This window comes from Mchenga conophoros, linkage group LG7 (assembly GCF_057382185.1).
Source record: "Mchenga conophoros isolate Kocher_MC1m ecotype Shallow Benthic linkage group LG7, M_conophoros_male_GT1.1, whole genome shotgun sequence".
NCBI lineage: Eukaryota > Metazoa > Chordata > Actinopteri > Cichliformes > Cichlidae > Mchenga > Mchenga conophoros.
In genome coordinates, this window is record NC_140532.1 from 34,660,588 (window position 1) to 34,684,554 (window position 23,967).

Genomic DNA, 23,967 nt, shown 5'->3' on the forward strand with positions numbered 1-23,967 from the left:
ATATTTTTTTAGGGGTCCCTTTATACTCCTAGAAAAGCTTAGACACTTTGGGAAATGGACGTGGAGCATCTGAGGGTGTGTAGCTGTGTGTTATCATCAGAACTTTGGCAGCACATCCTCTGTGTTGGGTCTGTATGAATCAAGTTTGTTCCATCAATGCTCAGTCAGATTGAGATATGAAGCTTTTTTTTTATTTTTTTTATTTTTATTTTAGTCCACATTGATGCCTTGGGTTTTATTATTTGTAGTTTTTGGAGTGTGGAGTGTGGTGGAGTGTTTGTTTTGCTGGCCTACACACGTGTTCATCAGGGAGAGCTGTTGGCAAGTGAGGTTGTCTGGTCCCACTGAATAACAAATTGAATTTTTGCTTCAAATGCTAATCTCTACAAGATATGACAAAAATGGGTGTCTCCCAGGCCTACTTCTGCTGTCATTGTCCATGCAAACTACAGGCAGTATCTTCAAAGAAAATCACAAGGAAGGTTTTGATGCAGCAACCTTTTTGCAATCAATTTAACTTGGTTGCAGACAGCAAACACTTGCGACCAATCGGGGAACACACATTTTTCCTGAGCCACCAGTGGTTGTAAGGGATCACCAACTGGTCTTGAGACCTTATGCTTGTCATTCTCACCATTGTGAGTGGTTTCAAATGACAAAAGCGACGTCACATCCGCTGGTGTAAGTCGTCCTTTAGTGTTGTTTCAGCTGGTTGCACATTTAAGTTAAATTATAGCAGGTGCAGTTATTTTCAAAATGGACATGTTTCAGGCATGGCTGTGTGAGCATGTCCACCTCTGCAAGCATACATGACACAACGAACATGGGAGGACAGAAATCGTGGAGAGAGATTACTGCAGCAGTGCCGAGTAATTTCACGAGTACAAATGGATGTGGCTGTGTGATGACGTCACCTGATCAGCGCACAAAGCCATTGTGGCGAGCATAAATGGATCATTAAGCCGATGTTATTTGAGAGCATGTTTTGGCTGGTGAGCGATCTTTGAAGAATAGCTGAATAGCTCCTTGTGAAAGAGTACTTCTTAAAAAATATTTTTATTTTTTATTATCATCAGGGACTCACTGAGCTTTTTAGGAGGGGCACAAATGCACTTATATAATGGAAATGGGAGTGCTTGATTTGGAGCAGGAAAAGGAGAGCTTTGTAGAGAAAATTAATACAGAGAGAGTAATAATTATGTCCTGATTATTTGGCTGTCATAATTTAGAAGCCAGAATTAAAATGAACATTCATGAAATATAAAGTATAATGCTTTCTGTTAGAACTGCTTGTTTTCTCCTTTTTATTCATAATAACTTAAGTATTTTCATGTTTTAGACACCCAAGATGTCAGAAAGGTATGCCTCCCAACCTGCTTCCATTGTCATTGTCTTGGGCATGTTGCATAGCTCACATGTCAGGATTAGCTTGTTATTGTTTAGCTGTGAAACAGTATAAGCTGTAGCATTTCTACATCTGCATTCCTACCTGTCCAGGAAGTCTCCCAATGAACTAACCTGTTTTTATGTTTTTGATTTTTTTATTAATTGTGAGTTAATTGTTGGCAGAAATGCTAAAATAAAATGTCAGGGTTCGTTGATATACTTCCTCTTGATGTCATTTTTTTTATTGGATAGATGATTCAATTCATTGATCACATTAAAACAAAGTACGACAAAGACAACAAAAACAACGATGGAAAACCTTTGTACTGACATGTTATGCTAAGTTTGATTGATCTCATAGGCTGATATCTTCAGGTCCTTTTGTGCTTTCCTTTCTAAGTGTTTCCAGGCTTCTTTAATGGCTGCTCAGCCTATAACTTAATATCTGTTTCATGAGCCTGGCAGGCCATGTTTAGTGGTGTTTGTTGGCCTTGAGCTGAGTGGAGACAAAAGATACTCCTGTTGAGAGGTTCAAAAAGTGGCCTGCTGTCTATGAAGAAAAGCAGTTTGGTTTTGGGCCTCATTTCTTGTACCTCCTCCTTCCTTCTCTCCATTGCTCCACCTGAAACGGCAGTGCCTGCATACTGTCGAGGCTTTTTGGAGCTTAAAAATCCTTTACTGACGAGAAGATTTATTATTTTTATATGAAACGATGAAAGGAATTACAAAATATGTATAAATAGAATAAGTGAATTTGGCATGAATACAGGAATATAAAATCGTCTGTACGTGCTGGTTGTTCAGGCTTTTTCCTCTTATTCTTGTTGGGTATGCAGCCTTTGGGTGGTGATTTGGGTCTTCATTGGCAGTGGGGGTCTTCCAGTTTGGGGGGGAGAATGGAGTGGTGTTACAGTTGGAAATGACTGAGCATGCTCTGTGGAGACCCTCTGACAGAGAGGACCGACAGAGGGAGCCACCAGGTCACATGACCGGCGAGGTGAATGTGCATGCGGGGAAAGAAAAGGAAAGGAGGAACAATCTGTTCGACAGATCCTCGCGCTCTCCCTCTCTGTCCTCCCTCATTCTCTCTCTCTCTCAAACACACACTCTCCCTCACTCACTCCTTCTCTGCCGCCTTCTTCTCCTCAATGGAGGCCATGAGAAGAAAGCAGGTATGATGCTTCCTGGAGGCACAAGAGAAACGACATGTTAGCTTTGTATTCTTCACCCTTAGTTGGCTTTTAGTGGTCTGAGGAGATGCATAGTCTTTCTTCCCAGTTCCTTTTAGACCAAGTTACTACCAATTAGTTTCAGCTCTTGCTGTCTTCTCTTTGAGAAGGTTTCTGTTTTTGTTTTTTCTTTCTTTCTTTCTTTTGTTTTTGTTTTTGTTTTGTTTTGTTTTTTTAATTTAAGACGTGCTCCTCGAGCTGCTCATCTGTCAGTAATTCTAATCTGTCAGATTTCTCTGGATTCCTGAAATCGAAAACTAGATCTTAAAGGAGAGAGGATTTGTTTGTGCGTTTTTTGTGTGTGTGGTAGCAGAGAGATGTGATTATGGCATGGATGGATCCTGTGACTGGAGACGGCTCCCTTTGAATTAGAGCAATCACTTCATGACAAATGTCAATCTCAATATGGGAAGATAAGCGTGACCTCCTGAAGATCTTGAAATTTACCTGATTTTTCTAAAGTGAGGTACAGCCACCTTTTTTTGGTTATACCTTTATCTTTAATCCCTTCTCTTCTCTACTCTCTCAGTGGTCAGTATGTAGTAATGAGGTCACTGTGGCCCTTGTCTAGGCTACAGTATGTTCAGATATATACTGCAGATGCTGTTTATTAATTTAGAGGAAGTACATTGGGGTGTGATGTGAGCTATGTTTACCAGCTGCTGGATTCTGACTCGGGGTCATTGGTTCATTTGCACAATGTGTCCCATGGCGGGTTAATTATTGACATATTCATAAAGGTTAGCTGAAATTTTATGCCAAGTCAATTATTTTTTTTTTTTTTAAGGCTATCTTTGCCTTTTTATCTAGACAGTGGACAGCTGGGAAACGACAGGAAATGAGCTAGAAGAGAGGCTGCATGACAGACCACCCAGACTATTCAAACTGAGGGTTTTTTGCAATTACAGTCTGCAGCTTCAATCCCTAAACCACCTGGAAAAAGAGCTTTGTCAGATTTCTTTAGCACAGTGTCAGGCTGTTACTGTGAAGTGGTAGCAAGTTAAATGTCAGGGTGATCTGTACGATTGGGCATTTTTTAGGATTTTTTTATTAGCATGTAATGGGGGCGGGGGTACTTTTATGTAAGCAGATCACAGCAGAGAACAGGTTTTGCAAATTGGTTCTTCATTCTTGAGGGATCAGGGTTCATTATTGTTTTATCTCATCTGGGTACTTAGGTACTCGGTACTTAGTGCCAGCCCCGGCAGCCTGATAGCTGCCTGTGTAATGTGTTTGTGGTTTGGTAGCTCTCTCTGACTTGTTTTCAGGTCTCTTTCAGCAGATCTAAAGATAGGTCACATCAGCACCTGCCTTGTCACATAAGAGGTTCACATTAAGTTGTATGGACAGGAAAGGCTGATCCTTTATAGTGCTATGAGCTTCTTTCTAATATTTATAGTGTAATATCACTAGTAACTCAACCACTGGGGCCTTCTTTGTGCACTCATAGTTGCAGCTTAGGCTCTGATTAGCTCTCACAGCCTTGGTTTCAGCTTTGGAGCTTCTTTCAGCAGCCTCCATATTCCCATCTATGAGTTTCCAGACCCCTTCAGTCCCCATCTAGTGGAAAACTGCTGCAATGGCTGCGCTGTGTCAGTAAACAATCTGGTTGCGAAATGGCGGCGATCTGCAGACAGCCTTCTCTGCTTCCCTCCCTCCCCCTTCTCCTGTCTCCACTGTGTATGTTCCACTTTTCACCACTAGGGGGAGGGCTGAGGCTTGTGTGTTTTTTGTGTAACTGGCTTTCTTCAAACCATTGGGGGGGGGAAGGGAGGGGAACTAAAAGATTCTTCTTCTCTTGACGCTCACAAGTGTTCACTAGATTCCCCCATGTTGATCATACACCAAAGAGGGTTGTCCCAGACTAGATGTTCTTTGGGGACAAACCCTCACAGACCAGTCCTTGGCCTGGACTTGTTGCTAATTGATTAGGTTCATGTTTGGCTCAGGAGCATGAACAGGGACGTGTTTCCTGACGGTTTATTTAGTTGGAGTCTCGGTTGTAAGCAGATCAGGACTCACACAGTCTGACTGTCTGAGCCATTGAGGAGAGGCTTTAGAGTAACTGACTGAATCCATTAGCTTATAGTGGCCTTATTCTCTCTCAGGTCTTTTGATTGGCTTTGTGTGAGAAGAAAATGTGTCCTCTGCTTTCCTTCATAAAGGTTAACTGATATTTTATGCAAAGTGTATTTTTTTTTTTTGGATAGGCTTTGCCTTTTATCTGGATGGTGGACACTTGGGAAGCAAACAGGGAGAAAGGATGCATGGCAGACCACTCAGACTATATTTGATTGGCTTAATGTGAGAAGAAAATGAGTCCTCTGCTTTCCTGGGGCAATTGGCTTCAGTACCTGACTTACTTCTCATCAGATATGACCTCTCACCACTGATCAGCACGTGTCTGTCCCTAAATATGCCCTAAATGAGTCTTAAGAGGTTAGGGAAAGTGTAAACCTTTATTTTCTGCGCTGGTTCTGTGTAATTCCTCAAGGTTGAACTGGCCTAGATTGACTAAATGTTGATATTTGAGCTGAAAGAGAAGGCTTTGCAACAAAGTAGACCTTAATAGTAAGCATGAGAGTGAAGTCACGATGATTTTTCCTTCAAGGCCTCCTGTTTCCTTTGGGCCTGTTTTTCCAGAGTGAGCATGAAGATGAAGGTCTGCTCCGGAGGAAGAGTCTTTATGTTTCCTGCTGTTATCTCTGAGATGTAAAGACGGTCGATGGGTGATTTGGTTTTCTTTTGAAGCTGTGGCAGGCGTCTGTTGCTCCACTGGTTAGTTGTAGCATATAAGGAGAGAAGCCGGAGACAATGAGAGTGCATAGTGGTGGCCCCCAATCTCTTGGCTGGCTCTACAGTATTCCTGACACTGATACATTACTGAAAAGCACAAATAAAAAGGGATTTTACACAGGATTAGGTGCATCGAAGGATGATGGTTTAATTCAGAGATATGCCTGCTTAGGCCTGGATCACAAATGTGGCTTTGAGAAGCTAAAACCAGACTTTTTGGGGTATTTCTATCAAGAAATATGTCTTTACACTCACTTTTCAGATAGTCTTAGGCTTTAGGAACACCTGGGGGGCCTATTTTTAGACACATTATCAAGTGGCTGCTTAGTTTGTAATGTTATCCACAAAAAATGTATTTAATAAAGCTTAATTTAACAGTTTCCCTCACATGTACTTTTTTTGTTTTTTGTTTTTCTTTAAATCAGCCCGCTGGTCTAGCCAAGAGCTGCGTGGATAAAGGTGGATCCACAAAGAAAGAGGGACTAGATCCAGGAAGCAATGGAGAAGAGAAGTCAGGTATTTGTCTAAATACGCTTGAACGTATTTTATTTGTGTAAATGATGGGTTTACATTGTGATTTAATTTGTCTTGTTTGAATGCGAAGATGGGGACAAAGAGGTAGCAGACAGACTGGCCTTTTCCACTGCAGCAGAGGTGATGCTGAACGGCACCGAGAGCGACGACACAAGCCACAAGGACCTGACAACAGGAAATAACAAGACTGTACTGTTGTTAAATGAAAATGGCACGTCTGACACGGAGCCACCGCATGGTTCTGTTACTGGAAGCAATGGATTCATTCTCACTAAGCAGCAGCAGCCGGAGCAGGAAGGCAGCGCTGCAGCGGCACCAGGTTTGGGAGTTTCCCCTCACAGGACTAACTGGTTGCCCTCGGGCTCACCGACAGGGGGGCATGCAGCCAAAACCCTCCCTGCCTCGGCATCTGGGAGTGCACAGAGTTCAGGTGCACTAAGGACTGCCCCCAGTACAGGGACAAAGCCGGGGCAGGGGACACCAGACACTAAAAATGGCCCCAGTTTATCTCCTTCCCCGGTTCCAGCGCCAGTCACCGTACACAGAGCGCGCAAGACCATGTCCAGACCTGCTGTCAGCCCTGCACAAAAGGTGAACCATGACCAAGAGCAAGGGATTATCATGTTTGCTTTAGATTTGTTTTTTTTCAACACCTTAAGGAATAAAAATAGTTGAAGGCCAAATTGGAAAAATCTGTAAGTCAGAAATGCCCTTACAATATACAACAGGTTTATCCCTGCAGCAACTCTTATAGTAATACAGCTTATATTGCCCTGTATGCAATTTCAATAGCAGTTTCATAGTTAGGGTACTATTAAACTGCTAGAGGCTTGCATTATGCTTTATATCAGCAGCTCTATCATACATCAACACAGGAGTTCTCAGATTCCCAGCTGGCAAAGAGGGAGATGCTAAAAACGTAGGAAAAGATGAGATGTTCTGCAGAAAACATCCTCCTCATACATTTTGTTTCCTGTTTGAACTTTTTCCATTTCTGTTCCAGTGCTGAAGCGTGGTCATTTCTGAGTATCCACACCTTAGCATTTGGGTGCCTCACACTTGAGTGTGAATGGTTACAAAGCTGTGTTAAAGTAGTAGTTCATGCATGCTGCAACACATCAACCCTAACCCTGATGTTAGAGCTTACAGGGTTAATCTGCGACTATAAAGGCAGGTATTAGAAGCAATTTGACCACAACCACATTTCCTCTGAGTAATGGTGTGTTATTCATTTCATCCCAAGGGTGTTGGATGACCTTGAGGTCAGTGACTATGTAGGCCAGCCCAATTGTCTTTTCTTGTTTCTTGTGGTTTTTGCCTTCATTTGACTAGGCAAATCATAAAGAACAATTTCTTTATAGATCTGGCTTTGCGAATGTGTATTTTGTCCTGATGAACCAGAAAAACGGCTTCCCCAAACTCAAAGCTGCAAGCTGTCGAAACAGAATTATATAATTGTGTACTCGAGTGCATGACTGCTTCCTTTTTAGACCTGTGGCTCTTTTCACAAAAGGATCTTATCTTGCCTTTGTTACCTGAAATGTCACTAAAAGTTCCTACCTCCTAAGAACTGTTTACAAAGGTGCTGACAGGAACATTTAATAAGGAGCAGAGTGGAAATGGAAGAGATTGGGACCTTTGTGGAACTTTGCTTTTGAAAAGATTGTCATTAAAACGAAGATGGGTGGAAGGAAGAACTTGCCACCATTGAAACACCTCATGTGGGTGCACATTTCTCAATAAGAATAATTACCTGCAGCACTAGTGCAAACTACAACAAATGTAATGGGTCCCCTTGGTGAAAAGTGAAACTTTTAATTGGAAAGCAGACATGGGGCACACAAGTTCTTCACTCTGAGGTTCATCGAGCCAGCTGCTCAACAGGCGGCTTCTCTAATCTAATATGAAGGCAGATGATAAACGATACGACTGAACAAGATTTTAACAAGAGCAAATTATAGCAAACACAGGGATCAATGGTAAAAGTGCAGTAAAAGTTAAGCCTGCATTCTTGGCCAGCATCTGGTGACTAGTTTTATACAGCCTCAGTTCCTTGTCCTGTGACCTCAGTAAAAACCTTGAAGAATTTATGGCTTCAGTCAGTAGTTTCAGGCTGTTTAAAACACCCTAATTTGATTAAATTGCAGTCATTATTGAAATAAGAGGATTATCCAGGGTGTGCTCTTTGGCTACTGGGCGTGCTGTGACCATCAGTTTCACAGTCAGATCCAGCCCCTAGTTTCAGTTTCAAAAAGCCAAGATGGCTGACAGCTGAAGGCTTCACAGGCTTCACTAACTCTTGGATTTGTGACACTGATATTGTGCTCGGACATGTAAAACCACTTTATATTTCTTACAGTCAGTATTTTCATGAAGTTTACCTGGTTTAGCAAGTGACCCATAAGCTGGAAGCCTACTGCAGAAGCCCAGGCTCAAGTCAGCCCTAAGCTATTTACTGCTTGTCATTTCCTGTCTGCCACTCACTTGGTAAAGGATAAAAGAATAAATTAAATCTTTATTTATTTATTTTAAAAGAGCAAGAGATTGACAGAGAAAGAATTGTTTTTAGCTGCTCCCTTCCACTACTGGCTTGTTTTACACAGCGACAGCATTACTGCATAAGGAAGTTCAAATAAAATCTGTGCACATTATCTTCTGCATCTTTGAATAAAACTTAGGATATTTCTTAATAAAATAGCTGCAGGCTGGAATTAGCCATCCTGGCTCTCTAGCAGGAATAGCTGCAGCCTGCAGAGGGGAGTCTAGAGAGTGGGCGCAGCATTTACTCCACTATATTTGTTTACACACTTTAGATACTCAGTTATAGATACAGATTAACTAGCTAGCAGTATATAAGGAAATGTGTTTGTGCAAAAGTTCGAGCAACTACTCATTGCTTTATGTTTTCAGGAAAATGAAAGGGAGGTTCAGTGATGAATAGAAACATGCGCAAATATAAAATGAATATAAGGCAAAAACAGTTAAATGACCACCTTCCTTTTTCAACACACGTTGGCCTCTCTTAGAAAACCTTCTAGTAAGGAATAACTCTCTAGGCTTCTTAAGGGCCATTCAAAGTTCCTTTCTTGATGTCGGCAGCCTTTTTGTTATTTCCTGTCGCATTGATCCCACACTGCTTCAGTAATGTTGAGGTTCAGGCGTTGGGGAGGCCAGTCCATGGCTGATAGCGTTCTATTGCAGTCTGTATTTTCATGCTGAAAAAATGAAGCTGTTGCCAGTTAGAAGCTTTGCAGATGGTAATGAATGGTGGTTCAAAATCTGATGGTACTCTCCCAACACCACTGGCTGAAATGAAGCCCCAGGCAATGATGGAGCCTTCGTGTATTTGAGTCTTCTTACTTGGAAATATCTAATTGAATGGTTGTAAAACCGTAGCTCACTATGTGGACATTACAACACTAAAAATGTTGGCTTTATTTTACTTAGTGTGTGTATATTTAGGTTTTATTTAAAAAATAAAATAAAATTGGGCCTTGTTTACTTTCCTTATTCTGCCATAAATATACTGTTACAATCATATGCTTATATTAAGCATATCCAAAGTTTCAGATAATGAAGTCACTCTTTGTAGCTCAATTGGTTTACTTCTACAAACTCAAGTTTGAGGGAGTTTTTTCTGTTCTTGGCTCTTTATGATGTCAGTGCGTGCAGATTTCACTTATGTTGACATCTCAGAGCCACAGCTCTGACTGTGAGCACAGGTTTAAAGTTAGGAGACAGAGGATGAGCTGATCAGCTGAACCAGGGCTTAGTATACGATAAATATGGATTATTTTGTACTTGAATCATGCTAAGCTGCTCTAAAGGAGTCCATGAATAGAGTGGGGGTGGGGGGGTCCTGGAGCTGGAACAAATCCATTTGAATGGAAATTGGTTTTAAAAACAAGAAAATAAAACAAGAACTAACCATGAGGAAACCTTTTGTAACACATTGATCCTAAATGCTTTTGCCACTCTGCAGCTTCTTAACAGGGAATTAAGGGAAGCAAAGAGTGCCAAAATGGAGTCTCATGTTGCACCCGACCTGCAGAAATCCTCACCGCAGTCACCCTCTCAGAACCACCTACCTCAGAGCCCACCAGATACGCCATCTTCAGCACAAACTGCATCATCAGCTTCACCAGCACCTGTTCCTCCACCACAGCCACCTCCAGCTCCTGCAGAACGGGCAGCTCCTTCGGCTTCTCCTGCTCCTGTCCAAGCCAAGCTCCAGCTAGGTTAGACTGACTCCAGCGACACATCACAAAAGCTAATGCACTAAAAATTGGAGCAGAGTGTAATGTTTGTCTGCGGTAACACTCTGCTGTAAATGTGGTGTTCTCTTGTGCTCTAGGCTCTTACTCAGGAGCGCTGTCATCCCGTAAGAAGAAGAGGCGAATGGGAATGTACAGCTTGGTTCCCAAGAAGAAAACCAAAGTGCTAAAGCAGAGAACTGTGCTGGAAATGTTTAAGGAACTACAACAGACTGCCAAGAGTCCAGAGGTCTGAGCTTCTCATCTTTTCAAAAATTTGCAAAATTAAAAGAAAGCGTAACACGTATTCATTTAGCCTCTCGAGGCACATCTCATACATTCAGTGTTTCAGTCTTATGCTTCTCATGCACTTTCTGCACTTGAATGTTGAAAAAATTGCCACATGTGGAATAAATTATTCCAATTATTGTCCACTGAGACATAGACAATTAAAAATCGTCATATATGACCCCAGCTCTATATATTAGATGTGCTATTGCATTTTTGAGAACAGAACATATTTCAATCAACGTCTCCGACAACTTTTCCTAGTTTTTTTTTTTTTTTTTTTTTTAAACAGACCAGGACTGTTGGTATGGTAAGGTTAATGGGAAGTTGTTCAGGTTCATTTATGACCTCGGAAATGCTGAGGTGCTGCTGTTAAGATATGACATTACATCCACTTTTTTCCATTTGTTGTCTTGCAGGCTAAAGAGGTGGCCAGCATAAATGGGGAGAAAGTGGGAAATGCATCTGAGGATGAAGAGTCAGAAGATCTGGAGTCTGAAGAGGAGGAACAACAGCAGCCATCAGAAGAACCGGAAAGTGCTGCGCAGGAACCCTCTGAATCCATCGCTCAGGTTGGAGAATAAAAGTTGTTTCCTTCTCTTGAAACCTTGTGTGGTTGTTTCTTTGTGGGAACTCTGAATAACTGTGAATGCAATGCATTGCAGTGAAAGTCTTATGTGTTAAATGCTACTGATGAATTCTGTTTGCTTTTCCTGGTGGAGGTGAAAGACGAGCAGGAGTCTGAAGAATCTGGAGAGGAAGAGTTGGAGGAGGAAGGCACTGAATCTGACTTGGTAAGACCGCTTGCCACCACTTCTCCAACTGCATCTCATACCACCTCTTTTAGCTAAAAATGGAAGAGAATTGATGTTTTGTTTTGGGGTTTTTTCTTGTTTCTCTCTGTTGTTTAAAATCATCCCTGTGGCCAAACTCTCACCTGCATCAGAGCACAGAGTCGAGTCTGAAGAAAAAATTGAAAAAGAAAACAAAAGCAGACAGCGCATGGCTCCGGCCCTCCAGGAAACGAAAAAGGAGGATGAAGTCCAAAGGTGATCGCTGTTCCTCTATATGCACATCCACCCAATCACCTATCTCAATATTCTCAGGCTGACTGATGCTATTTCTTGAGAGAAACATGTTGCAAGTGGATGACAGAAAGTAATTCTCTGAAACCGACATTAACCCCAGAAACTAAAACTATGTACTGCTGGGTAAATGTTCAGCAGTGAACTGATTTTAGCCACCTAATAGATTCAGTATCGGTTTATACACTGGCTTTATTTAGATTCTTTTCTAAATAAACTTTTCACCTCTTTACCTGCTGCCAGACTGACAGAAACAGTCCTTTTAGTTCAAAAACATGTGAATTGTTTGTGTGCTGCTCACCTTGATTGGTGAGTTTATTTCTCGACTTCAGACTTAAGATCTGAACTGCACATTCACAAAATAAACAATAAACAAAGCTCTCAATTGTTGCAGCAGCTCTGTGTCTGTCTCCTTGATTCAGGTTCCTTTTTTAGAGGGAGCTTGAAATCCCATGTGAGAGGTGGAGATAGCTTTACTGGCAATATTGCCTCATTTTATATCTCTTAATCCAACCCTAGGCTACGTCTCCAGCTGTTTGGTAGCAAAAAATACATATGTATCTGGTGGCGGGCAGTATTTTTCAGTATACATGCACGCAGGATTACAGCACACAGTTAAGTTAGCTTATTTTGGCAGAAATCTGTATTTTCTGGCCATTTTTGACAATTTAATTTTAAAAGTATATTATATTTGTGTAAATAGTTGCTCAGTTAATAAAATGAGCTTTAAAAATGTATATAATCACAGTGCTGGTGATCTTCTGGGTAAAAATTGGTTTCTAAAAATGTGAGTTTAAGCGTCTGCTAAACCCTAAAATCTGTCTGAGACTCTACAGGGTGGCTTTGGCTTTTATTGACTAAAATGACAAAAGTCAGATTGCAAGCTGACTAAAACTTCAGATCCACATTGGTCTGAAAACATGGCACAGTTCAAACCCAGCGCCAGTTGGGCGCTGGGTTTGAACTGTGCAGAAGTGTACATAGTTTGTACACTTCTGCAGCTGCTTTGAACTAAAGGAAAAATGCCATAATTATATCTTGTCTGAACATTTTTCACCAAGGCTCTTCCTTAAGTATTTTCTTATCCTTCGTCTTTCTCACAGAGCCGGAGGTGGCTGTTCAGCCTCAGGCTCCAACTCCAGCCGAACCCCATGATCACAAGGAGTACACGCAGATTGTCCCACCTGTCAGCCTCAGCATGCCTTCACCCAGCAAAGGTGAGATTCAGTCTAGTTCAGTCACTCCAGTTACCAGAGGTAAGGCCTCAGACACAGATTGGCTCCACCTGCCTGTGCCACAAAACCCATCGAAGCATCTACACGCCTAACTTCAGTATCCAGGTGGATGAGTTACTAAAAAAAAAAAAAAAAAAACACCACCCAAAAGTGTGTTCATAGCAGGCTGTAAACATGCTTATTTCTGCTGTGAAGTTGGTTGTTAATATGGTTGCTGGATCTTTTTTTTTTTTTTTTTCTTTTTTTTTTCTTCCCTTCATGTCAATCAGGAGCTGTTATAGTGCACACGTTCAAAGCAATGGAGCCACAAAGTTTTAAAAGCCAAAATGCTACAGAACTGAGAGAGTGGTGAAAATTGAATATTCGATTTTAATTTGCAAGTTTTACACCCAAAATTACAAAAAAAATCCAATGAACCTCCAAAGGGCTTCTGTGATATTTGGGTGATAAAGGGTTAAATGTCTTGTTTTGTTGATTTGAATAAATAGTTTTCTATTCCTGGTGAGACCAATGTGGTTGATTTCATTGGCCACGCTCTTTTCTTTCTTCAGACACTTCAGGGTTGGCGGTTGAGGAGGCTCAGGAGCTTCCGCTCTGCAGTTGCCGCATGGAGACCCCCAAGAGTCGAGAAATTCTCATTCTGGCAGACAGGAAGTGCATGGCCACAGAGAGTGTAGATGGACAGCTGACTCGCTGCCAGGACGCTGTAGTGAAACATGAAATGATGCGTCCTTCCAACTCCGTTCAGCTACTCGTTCTGTGCGAGGACCATCGCAACGGCATGGTGAAGCACCAGTGCTGTCCGGGCTGCGGCTTCTTCTGCAGAGCGGTGGGTGAAAACTGCGTGCCAATCAGTTTGAGGTCTCTGGCTGCAGTTTAACTTGCAGCTACTGTCACAAATGGAACAATTTACACAGATGAAACACTTGCATGGTAAATGGCTCTGCATTTACTCTGAAGATTGAAGAAGCTGCACTAATCTCAGTTCTTTGGGGTTAATGACGCTTTCACACAGAACACAGCATGTGATGCGTTTGCCATTTCTCAATGAAGCCATTGAGGTTTTCTGTTTTCTCTGGCTCCTTTACTCATACCTCAAGGCCTTTTAATAGATCTGTGGAGCTTCTATAAGGAACGTGTAACTCATCTAATATGTTTATACACACAGTACGTTCACAGATACATAAGACCACACAGTTTGTGCTTGACAGTCTTGACTAAACACTTTCCTAATTTGTGCCTCAGATTTCTAAGTGTGAGTCCTGGATGACACTTGGATGTCAGTTAGTCTTTTTACTCATTAAGTACACGTCGTGATTCAGTATCGTGAAGAACTAACTTTATCAGGAGAAACTTGAAGTAATTCATTATGGCGGACTCTCACATCATTCACCATTCTTTTTTGGCAGATGTTGGTTGTAGGGCTCTTCCTCCTTTGGGCTCTTATGAGTGAATATTGTAGGTTTACAGAAGCAACCTAGACACTGTTTTCGTGTGAGACGTGGTCAGAGGACATGTGCTTTGTGAATGTTTGTTTACAGAGACTGTTTGTTGTTCCTGCACAGGGGACCTTCATGGAGTGCCAACCAGATGTGAACATCTCTCACCGTTTCCATCACGCTTGTGCCTCAGTGCTGAAAGGTCAAAGCTTCTGTCCTCACTGCGGAGAAGAGGCCAGCAAGGCCAAGGAGGTCACCGTTGCCAAGGCTGACACCACCTCCACCGTGCCCCCTGCTCTTGAACATGGGCCAGCCACGCCTGGAGCCCTCGAGGGCCGAGCAGACACGACCACTGGCAGGTAAAAATGCAACTTTGGAACTATTTTGTTTGTTTATTACAAAATGCCGAACTTAAACTTTTGTTCTCACTTGTTTTCTAGCTCCTCTTGTTTAACTGTGGGGGCTGAAGTCAGTGGCCGGGCTGACAGTTCGCTGCCTGTTCGTTCTGCACATGGATTCGACACATCTGCTGTTCCTGGGTCCTCCAGGGCTGCCCCCCTGCAGGCTGTGATGGCAACAACAGCCCTGTGTACACTCACTCCAGGACCCAGAGAAACTCTAGAGAGCATCCTGGTGGCTCTCGACACAGAAAAGTAAGTAAACCCACCTTAATTCACCTAAAAGACCACGATCCATTTACAAGCTAATTCATTTTTTTGTGTCTGTTTGATCAGACCCAAGAAACTGCGCTTCCACCCTAAACAACTTTACCTCTCTGCCAAGCAAGGAGAACTGAAGAAGGTCCTGCTCATGTTGGGTACGTAAATCCCATTCAGGCTCTGTCATCTGCACTCATTTTCATTTTTCACCTTGTAGTGATGTCTGCCAAAACTAGTTTTGCTTCTTCCAGGAAGCTGGTGTAATTTTCATGACCCTCAAATTTTATTATGAATAATTTTACCACATGCATTTGGTAGCATTAGACAAACACAGAAAACTTACAAAGTCCTTGACCCCCAGCCTAAATACACAGTCCACACACTGTATACAATTTCAGCCCATCTGTCACCACAAGCTGGCAACTTCTTGTCACGTGCATCCAACATGTGACAAGAAGTTGCCGACTTTGATCCAAATACTAATTGTAAAATCACAAATGATGCCATTTTTTAAAAAAAAAAAGAAAAGAAAAGAAAATTATCCATCAAAACTAGCTCTGCTCTAAGCTGGACAGCTGGCACAGTTTACACAGAAGTGTGTGTCGGGGGGGATTTTTTTTTTTTTTTTTAAAAACATAAACGTTGGCAGGTATTTTCATGCATCTTCCTCGCCTTCCTTTACCTTCCAGTGGACGGTATTGACCCGAACTTTAAGATGGAATCGCAGAATAAACGCACCCCGCTGCACGCAGCAGCAGAGGGAGGTTACAAAGACATCTGCCACATGCTTGTTCAGGTAACCTTGTGCTTCACATCTCTCTGACGGAAATATTAAACTTTGAGTAACTTTCTGACAAAAACCTTAAAATAAAAATCTCAACCAGAGGTTTATTCTAATATTAATGATTCTGATTTTGTGGAAGCAGTTTTACATTAGCTGTTTGTATGATGTTTCAGGCTGGTGCAAACTTGGACATGTGTGATGAAGATCAGCGGACTCCTCTGATGGAAGCCTGTGAGAACAACCACATGGAGGTGGTCCTGTACCTGCTCAGAGCTGGAGCCAGTGCCATGCACAAGGTAAATATGCACCAGATTTTTCTCTGAGGTTCCCATCTGCCTACTAAAGATCCAGGTCAATAATTAAATCCTCTGCCATTCTCAGGATGTTGAAGGGTTCACGTGCCTCCACCTAGCGGCCAAATCTGGCCATTACAAGATTGTTGAGCACCTTCTGTCCACTGGACTGATTGATATTAACTGCCAGGTTAGTACACTTAAAAATGTCTCTTGTGAAAGAAGGGGAGAGGCTGCAAGATTGAAATGTACAGCTTCAGGATGCAGCACTCTGTCTATGTGTTAACTACAGAGCCATGTGTAGACTAGCTTAGCTTTAACAAGCAGTGAAAAACAGCTATCCTAGTTTATAAGAAAACAAAAAAAAAACATGTGTGCTTTTACTTCAGCTTCCCATAGTCACCCTGTTCCCAGTTGATTTCAACCTTAGCAAAAGGTTGGTTTTCTGGCTGTAGTTTCATGATTGCTTTGTAGATGAGGGGGTATCAAGCTTCTGATCCATGGGCAAAGAAACAGATGGTGTCCAGGTTCCTGAGGGTCCTTAAAAAGTCTCAAATGCATCATTAATCAAAAATTATTGATGCTGGTTGCTTAAATCTGATGGTTTAAGCAGTTCTAACAAGCAACATAGATGAAGTTGTTGTGGATGCTCATGAGTACACATGAAACTTGTCTCAATCCTAGAGAATTTGTACAGTTTTCAAAATTTCATTTTGAGACATTAAAAGTAGAATTTAAAACATAATCCTAAATTTAGCTACATTTGTTGAAACCCTGTAAAAATGTCTTTCCCCATACCTGTTTAAAATACTTCCACACCAGTCTTTTAAGTTTCTTAAAATTTCAGATCTGAGAGATGATAAACAAAGTTTTATATAATAGTAATTCGTGTTAGGATGTACGTTCGTATTCAGTTTATTTATTTATTCAGTGTACTGCCTACAAAGCAAACATTTTGCACTGAGCTAAAATGTTTTGGTTGACTGATGTCCTCTGCACTAAAAATTGTTGCTCTCAAAGCTCAGTAATGAATAATATGTTTCATATGATCTGTAACTTCCATTAAAAAAAATAAATATTCATTGATTTACTTGTTTTCCATTCATGTGACACACTAGGATGGATTTCCAGTGTGTATTTTTACTGTAAAGCACTTTGTAACTGGGCTTAAAAGGTTCTCTGGGAATAATTGATGCATGACGTGCTGCGCTCTGCTGCATGTGTCTTGGATTAAGATGTATGAACTTGCTATATGTAGCATCAGGACAGCTTTGACGTAATGAAGCAGCCTTTCCTTTATTACTACTCTGTACTCAGGAGGACTGAAAATTAAAAGCTGTGCTTTTCTTCTTAGTTGTTGTTGTTTTTGTTTTTTTTTAAAATAGGAATTCCAATATGTAGTTGGATTGATGTTGTTTCAGTATTTCTTCAGCTGATTTTCAAGCCCATTATTAATTTTCCACAGGATGACGGAGGCTGGACGCCCATGATCTGGGCCACAGAGTACAAACATGCAGACCAGGTGAAGCTGCTTCTTACTAAAGGAGCTGACTGCAGCATCAGGGACAAGGTTAGCATAGAAGTCTCTCCACCCCAGGTTTGAAATCCTTTGCAGAAGAATTAAATGTTGGCTAATTGTGGGTTTATTTGGGTTATCTTCATTTAGGAAGAAAACATTTGCCTTCACTGGGCTGCATTCTCTGGCAGTGTGGAGATAACGGAGCTGCTGTTGAACGCTCACTGCAATCTGCAAGCTGTCAACATCCACGGAGACTCTCCTCTACACATTGCTGCTCGGGAGAATCGCCTGGATTGCATCACGTGAGTTGCCAGCCCCACCTACTGGATAATAACGGCGCTAAAAAAAGTCCTTGTTGTCGTAGATAGTCGGTAAAATGTGTTCTTTGTCTCATCAGGCTCCTCCTGTCTCGAGGAGCAGATGTGTTTTTGAAGAACCGCGAGGGAGAAACTCCTCCAGACTGCTGCAGCCACAACTCGAAGGCCTGGGGCGCTCTGCAGGCCAACAGGAAGGAGAGGGATGCCAAAAACATTAGGCTTAGTCAAGCAGAAGAGAAAGCCCTTCACAGGTTAAAGACCAGGCTGGGAGGGATAAAGCATCATAAATAGCGATGTCAAGATTCTGTCCACCTGTTTCTTTCAAATTAAAGCACCTAAACTGTCTCTCTGTCCATTTACAGTGACATAGCTTTAGGGCAAGAGCGAGTTCCCATCCCCTGTGTCAACGCAGTTGACAGTGAACCTTACCCAGATGGCTACAAGTACATCCCCGAAAACTGTGTTACTTCCCCTATGAATATTGACAGGAACATAACACACTTACAGGTGAGCTAAAGGCCATCTGATTAGGCTTTTAACATTACTTAAACCCCAACAACAAACGATAAAGAGACAAACTAAAAGGAAACTGTCTGCATGAAGAACAGCAAGTTCAGATTTACAGAAGAAACCCCTGTCATCAACACAAAGATCCAGTATCCTCAACAAAGTTCAAGAAGAAAACTTTTTTCTTTTTACTCAAAAAGTTGCAGATGAATTTGCGTTTCCACTTAGAAGTGATGAAGTTTTGGAGGCGATCCAGATTTGGACCCAGTAATCTATGGAAAATTCTTCACTGTTGCAACATAACACAGAATTCACATCGTAACTTACAATGTACTTGGATCTGTATTTAAGAAAAAATAAATAAAACGATCACGTTGTGAATCCACAAATGCTGGCTCATAACTGCCAAGGGGAGGAAGGGTGCAGCTGAAACCTGGAAACAAGTTACAGCACATTACCAGAACTTCACAGGAAGTCCTGTGATTTCACTCATTTATCTCAGTCCACTTTTTGTTGCTAAGGTTGAAATCCTTTGATTCAGATCACCTAATTTTGCAGACACTTGTGGTCAAAAGTTTACTTTTGGAGTGGATGCATGATCAGACTGTTCCGGCACTTTCTGTTAAATGTTTTAACGTTGTTTGTGTTGCATTTGATCCAAGCCATCAGTAATACAGTGCCATTAGACATTTTAAAAAGAACTATAGGTTTTTCTTTGCATTGTGAAGTGACCTATATTATTTTCTGCTCTGTTGCAGTACTGTGTTTGTAAGGAAGACTGCTCTGCGAGTATCTGCATGTGTGGACAGCTCAGTCTGCGCTGCTGGTACGACAAGGTAAGAACGGGCAATCTGCGAGTCTGAAAGTGTGCCTACACCTTAATAAAATAAGCTTTACCCAACATTAAATCACTACAGTTTAGTGTAACTACCATCATTGAAACCATCAAGCTCATAGAGAGCACTACATGTGTGTATTGTCCTGTTTAGAGTGGTCGACTTCTACCTGAATTCTGCCGAGAGGAGCCTCCTCTCATCTTTGAGTGTAACCATGCGTGCTCCTGCTGGAGGACCTGCAAGAACCGCGTAGTGCAAAACGGACTCAGGTGATTTAACAAATACAACTCTTAAAGGATTTGTGGCTTTGTAAGCCAGCATGTGTGTATATAACAGAGTTTTGATGTGAACAGCTGCACTACTTGCTGTGTGAAGGTAAAAAAGATGAGTGTTGCTTAAAGATGTTTCTGGTCCTCTAGGACCAGACTCCAGCTGTTCAGGACCAGTAAGAAAGGCTGGGGTGTCCAAGCACTGCAAGACATACCACAAGGGACTTTTGTATGCGAGTAAGTCAAAGACAGCCCAATAACACTTGTTTTGTAGGGATCGATCCTTCAGTGTTTCCCAGCATAATTTATAGTTTGAAAACGAGGAGAATAGTGGCCACGACTTTGTGTTTTATCACTTCTGCTTTCATTTTGGGAAAAATTAAAATGCTATTCTTGCACGTGCAGCTTTATCTTTATCTCCTGCCAGATGGTCCCAAGACTGACCCAAGACGACTGTCAGTAGTCTAAATGCAAGTATTGCACATACAAAACCAGATGTTTGGTTAAGTTTAGTTTTAAACAGGAGCATGGAAGCATCTGAAATATCTGTCTTAGCAAAGGAAGTGGTACATCATGTCTGACCAACACAGAAAGTTATAAATGACTTGAATTTTTTATCTACAGAAGTCAGACTGGACCCTGGCTGAAATCACTGCTTTTCAAAGAGGAATCGGTCATGAATAATGTGCTGCCCCTTGTTTTACGGCCCTTCGGTACACTGCAGTTCGTGCCTTATGTGACTGATTTTCTGAATGTGCTTTAAAAACTCTTCTAGGGACGGGTGTTGCAAACCAGCTTGGGCTGTAAAGTCTGGTGTATTGCACGGTTCATGTCACAAACTTGTGAACAAAAGATGAATATTAAAATGTTCCCGCCCCTCATGGCCCGTCTGTTTTTGAACAGGTATGTCGGTGAGATAATCTCTGAAGCAGAAGCAGAGATGAGGCAAAATGATGCTTACCTGTTCAGTCTGGATGACAAGGTGAAGTAAAAGTGAAGAAAAATTTGAATAGACGTTGGATTGTTTTCTGGTTTTCTTCCTTGTATGCAGAGTTCTTTTAAAAAAATCTTTTAATTTGAGCTTTTCATTTATTTTATTATTCCCCCTTCTGCAAACCACAGGATCTCTATTGCATTGATGCTCGTTTCTATGGAAATATCAGTCGCTTCCTCAACCACATGTGCGAGCCCAACTTGTTCGCTTGTCGAGTGTTCACGAAACACCAGGACCTGCGCTTTCCACACATTGCCTTCTTTGCCAGTGAAAACATCAAAGCTGGAGAGGAGCTTGGGTAAGCTTTAGTTATTTTAATTTATGTTCATCTGTTTTTCTGCAATGTTGTGTTTGTTGTTGTTGTTATAACACAGTCCCCTGTCTTTTTTTGTTTTTGTTTTTTTTGGTCCCCCACCCCTTAGAAAATCTGAACAAATAAAACAAAGGAAAACAAAGTTAAAAAACAACAACGCTGTACAAGACAGCAGAGCAAAATAAATGCGTTTCTGGGGTCTAGTAATGTCATAGTGATGAATTGCTACAGATCAGCACGGCTATTTAGTTCCAACCCTTACGTGTGGGAAATGAGCTGTGGGTGGTGACTGAAAGAGTGACATCATGGATCAGGTGGAAGAAATGAGCTCCTGGTTTGTGGCCACCATGGTACCATTGCCATTTATACTGGCTCTTGAGACATGCCGGACTTGCTGCAGTTTTCTCCTGAATGCAGCATCTCCCTCCCTCAGCAGTTAAGGGAAACAGTGGCATGCAAGAATGAGGCACGGGGCCCTGGGTTGACCCACTGCTTCTCCACATCACAATGAGCTAGCTGATGAAGCTTCCTGGGTGAGAGATCCCAGGACAAACTGGAGAGATTGTGTCTCTGAACTGGTTTTGGAATGTCAGCTGAAGAGCTGAAGGGGATCTGGAGAGCTTTGAATTGACACTGCCACAGTGTCAGTGGCATACCTGAATAAACAGCAGAAAGTGGATGGACAATTTATAAAAAATGCTAACTTTTAACCACTACTGATTGTATTTGCAAGCAACAAAAGTGGCAGCACTTTTATGTAAACATTTCCTTTCTTCTGTCGTCCTCCTCTCAGATTTAACTATGGTGACCACTTCTGGGAAGTCAAAAGCAAGGTGTTCAGCTGTGAATGTGGCTCATCCAAGTGCAGGTACTCCTCAGCGGCAATGGCGTCCCTGCAGGCGGACAGCACACCCGAGGACCAGCAGCAGCCCAGCGCGTCGCCTGACACCAGCTCTTCCAACAGTCCTTCCAGTCCCTCCTAAAAAAACAACAACAAAAAAACAAAACAAAAACAAAAAAACAACAACAAACAAACAAACAAACAAACGCTCCACACACTAAGTTTGGCCTCGTGTACTGACGGACACACGGGGACGCCAGTCCACATCCTCTTTAAACTTTCATTGGTGAACTTGTACTGTATCTCCACTTTGGATTGAAACCACGGACCACTGACCTTCGTTGAGAACCTAAAGACGAGATGCACAATCACATCCTGGACTAACCTCCTGCTCTATTATTCCGCCGTATGTAATGTGAACAGCAGGGGGTGATGTCATCACGCACAGTAAACGCCACAGAGACGATAAAACAGTCTTTACATTTCATACTTCACTATGCTGGAAAGCAGAACTGTGCGTTTTTGTTTTTCCCTTTTTACACCCCCCCCCCCCCTTCTTTTTTTTTTTGTTTTTTTGTTTTTTTTTTTTGTTTGTTTTGACACGACTGACGATTTTCAGTGGACTTTTACAAAAGTCATCAAAGAATTTGAGGTCACTGATTAAGGGTAATATTGTCTTTTGCAAAGACAGCCCCAGCGCACAGCTGGGTGTTACTTTTCTGACCTTTTCCGTTATTGACCATGAACCATTCCAGCAAAACTAGCTGATAAATATTAAATTATGTTGCCACTTTTTTTTGGTGTCATTCATCTTTGAGTGTTTCAAAGGACTTTTCAGACATTTTTCACGACACCTGAAGATGAATTTACTAAAGAGAAAGAAGTGGACTGCTTTTAATTTGCTCCTCAAGTGGTTATAGGTTGTAAAGTGGAACAATGTTAATCCATTCCTCAGCATTGAGGCGTTTCTAGTCTGAATAAATTGGCTGACCTTTTTATTGAGCATGTGTACGGGGTGTGAAACGTGCCGGACGTTTTCGCCGTTCTTGTTGACGAATTGATTTAAAGTGAAAATGAGCAAGGAAAAAAAAAAAAGAAAATGGTGCTGACAAAGGTTTTTACTTTTGTTTTCATTTTTATTACCCAAGTGAACATAATTTGTAAAATAAGAGAATGTTTTAAAGTTTTTTTTAAGTTTAATTTTATCTCCAGTTTTCTAATTGTAGTTGCCGTAGTCTATTTTAGTTTCATGATTTTTGCCGACAGAAGCCAACCTGTCATTTTAAATGTTGTTAGTAAAGCAGTGACTGTTGTGCAAAGTCTTGAAAGGTATAGGTGGAAAAAAGGTTATAAAAATGCACTTCCATTATGTTCTGTTACATATTTCTGGACCGTGAACCATCCATCTGATTGGTTGTATCTTTTTCAATAAATTTAATACTAATGCATTTATCCTGTTATGCTTCATTTGTTGGAGTCTGCTTGAATGCATTCCTGAAAATGTGCTAGAACAGAAACTGCTTCCTCGTAGCTTTTACTTTGTCAACCATGAACACATTACTTAAAGAGGTGAAGCCTGCAGGCACTTTGACCCAGCACAAACTGAGTAGCAGCCCAGGTTTGACAGATGGGCTTAAATATTCAGCACCTGAGAGGCTGACGCTTCATACGCAGCCTCCTTTTAATGAGTTGAGATTTTTAAACTTGTTTGTGCCATGAGTTCATTTCTGTAGCGGTTTAGACTGTAAGTACCTAAATCAACTTCTTCTAACAGAGAGCTCTTGCTTTTTGATACAAGGAACAAAATGTTCTGGGCTTTCTGGCCAATCAAGTCTACAAAAGTCATGTAGTTAAACATTATTCAGTGCTCGTGTCTCATGTTTCAGTTCAAATGACCAATGTGTGACCCTTTGTTCACTTCATCTTTGTCGGTATAGCTCTGGGGGGGAGAATCAGCTATAAAAATTGGTGTGCAAAGCTTCATGTGTGATGCCAAAATATACAACCTAATAGACTAAACTAGGCACGATAAAATAGGATCTTCTCTGGGTTTTGTTGGGGCGGTGGGGGGTTGTATATTGTGCGGTTAATGGGAGTTTCTTACATTCATCGAATATTCATCATATTACAGATGAGACAACTAATCCACACATACACATGGGAATCTCCTGTTTACCACATCCCAAGGGGGCTCTACTAGCCATGCTGTCTTGTTGTTTATCCCCAGTCCTGACCCTACTGTCTGAATGTTGGAGCAAAAATCGAGACTCAAATTTGTTTCCAATTTCCAAACAGTGGCACCCAGTTTGGTGGTCTGTTGCTCTTCTGCATACCTAGGTTGTAATTGTTTGTTTGGTTTGTTTCTTCCTATCAGCTTGAAACATCGTGGT

The 23,967-nt window shown here is 41.6% G+C and overlaps 1 protein-coding gene across 2 annotated transcripts in view; it reads left to right on the plus strand.

The window, feature by feature from the left end:
• ehmt1b (euchromatic histone-lysine N-methyltransferase 1b) overlaps positions 1–22,677 on the plus strand; it is a 40,975-nt gene extending 18,298 nt beyond the window's left edge. The window contains exons 1-26 of one of the 2 annotated variants that reach the window (XM_085279028.1): positions 2,443–2,558; positions 5,837–5,927; positions 6,016–6,536; positions 9,928–10,183; positions 10,300–10,448; positions 10,906–11,058; positions 11,209–11,280; positions 11,433–11,535; positions 12,675–12,788; positions 13,358–13,635; positions 14,372–14,604; positions 14,686–14,898; positions 14,980–15,062; positions 15,594–15,700; positions 15,862–15,984; positions 16,070–16,171; positions 17,447–17,551; positions 17,648–17,802; positions 17,898–18,068; positions 18,180–18,324; positions 19,083–19,160; positions 19,314–19,429; positions 19,580–19,666; positions 20,333–20,411; positions 20,552–20,721; positions 21,530–22,677. In XM_085279028.1, the coding sequence (XP_085135154.1) occupies positions 2,535–2,558; positions 5,837–5,927; positions 6,016–6,536; positions 9,928–10,183; positions 10,300–10,448; positions 10,906–11,058; positions 11,209–11,280; positions 11,433–11,535; positions 12,675–12,788; positions 13,358–13,635; positions 14,372–14,604; positions 14,686–14,898; positions 14,980–15,062; positions 15,594–15,700; positions 15,862–15,984; positions 16,070–16,171; positions 17,447–17,551; positions 17,648–17,802; positions 17,898–18,068; positions 18,180–18,324; positions 19,083–19,160; positions 19,314–19,429; positions 19,580–19,666; positions 20,333–20,411; positions 20,552–20,721; positions 21,530–21,719 (3,918 nt within the window). In that variant the 5' untranslated portion in view covers positions 2,443–2,534 and the 3' untranslated portion in view covers positions 21,720–22,677. Of the gene's footprint in view, positions 1–2,442; positions 2,559–5,836; positions 5,928–6,015; positions 6,537–9,927; positions 10,184–10,299; positions 10,449–10,905; positions 11,059–11,208; positions 11,281–11,432; positions 11,536–12,674; positions 12,789–13,357; positions 13,636–14,371; positions 14,605–14,685; positions 14,899–14,979; positions 15,063–15,593; positions 15,701–15,861; positions 15,985–16,069; positions 16,172–17,446; positions 17,552–17,647; positions 17,803–17,897; positions 18,069–18,179; positions 18,325–19,082; positions 19,161–19,313; positions 19,430–19,579; positions 19,667–20,332; positions 20,412–20,551; positions 20,722–21,529 lie in introns of those variants that run through there. The other variant, XM_085279027.1, reaches the window with a different exon arrangement.
• Positions 22,678–23,967: the final 1,290 nt, after the last annotated feature.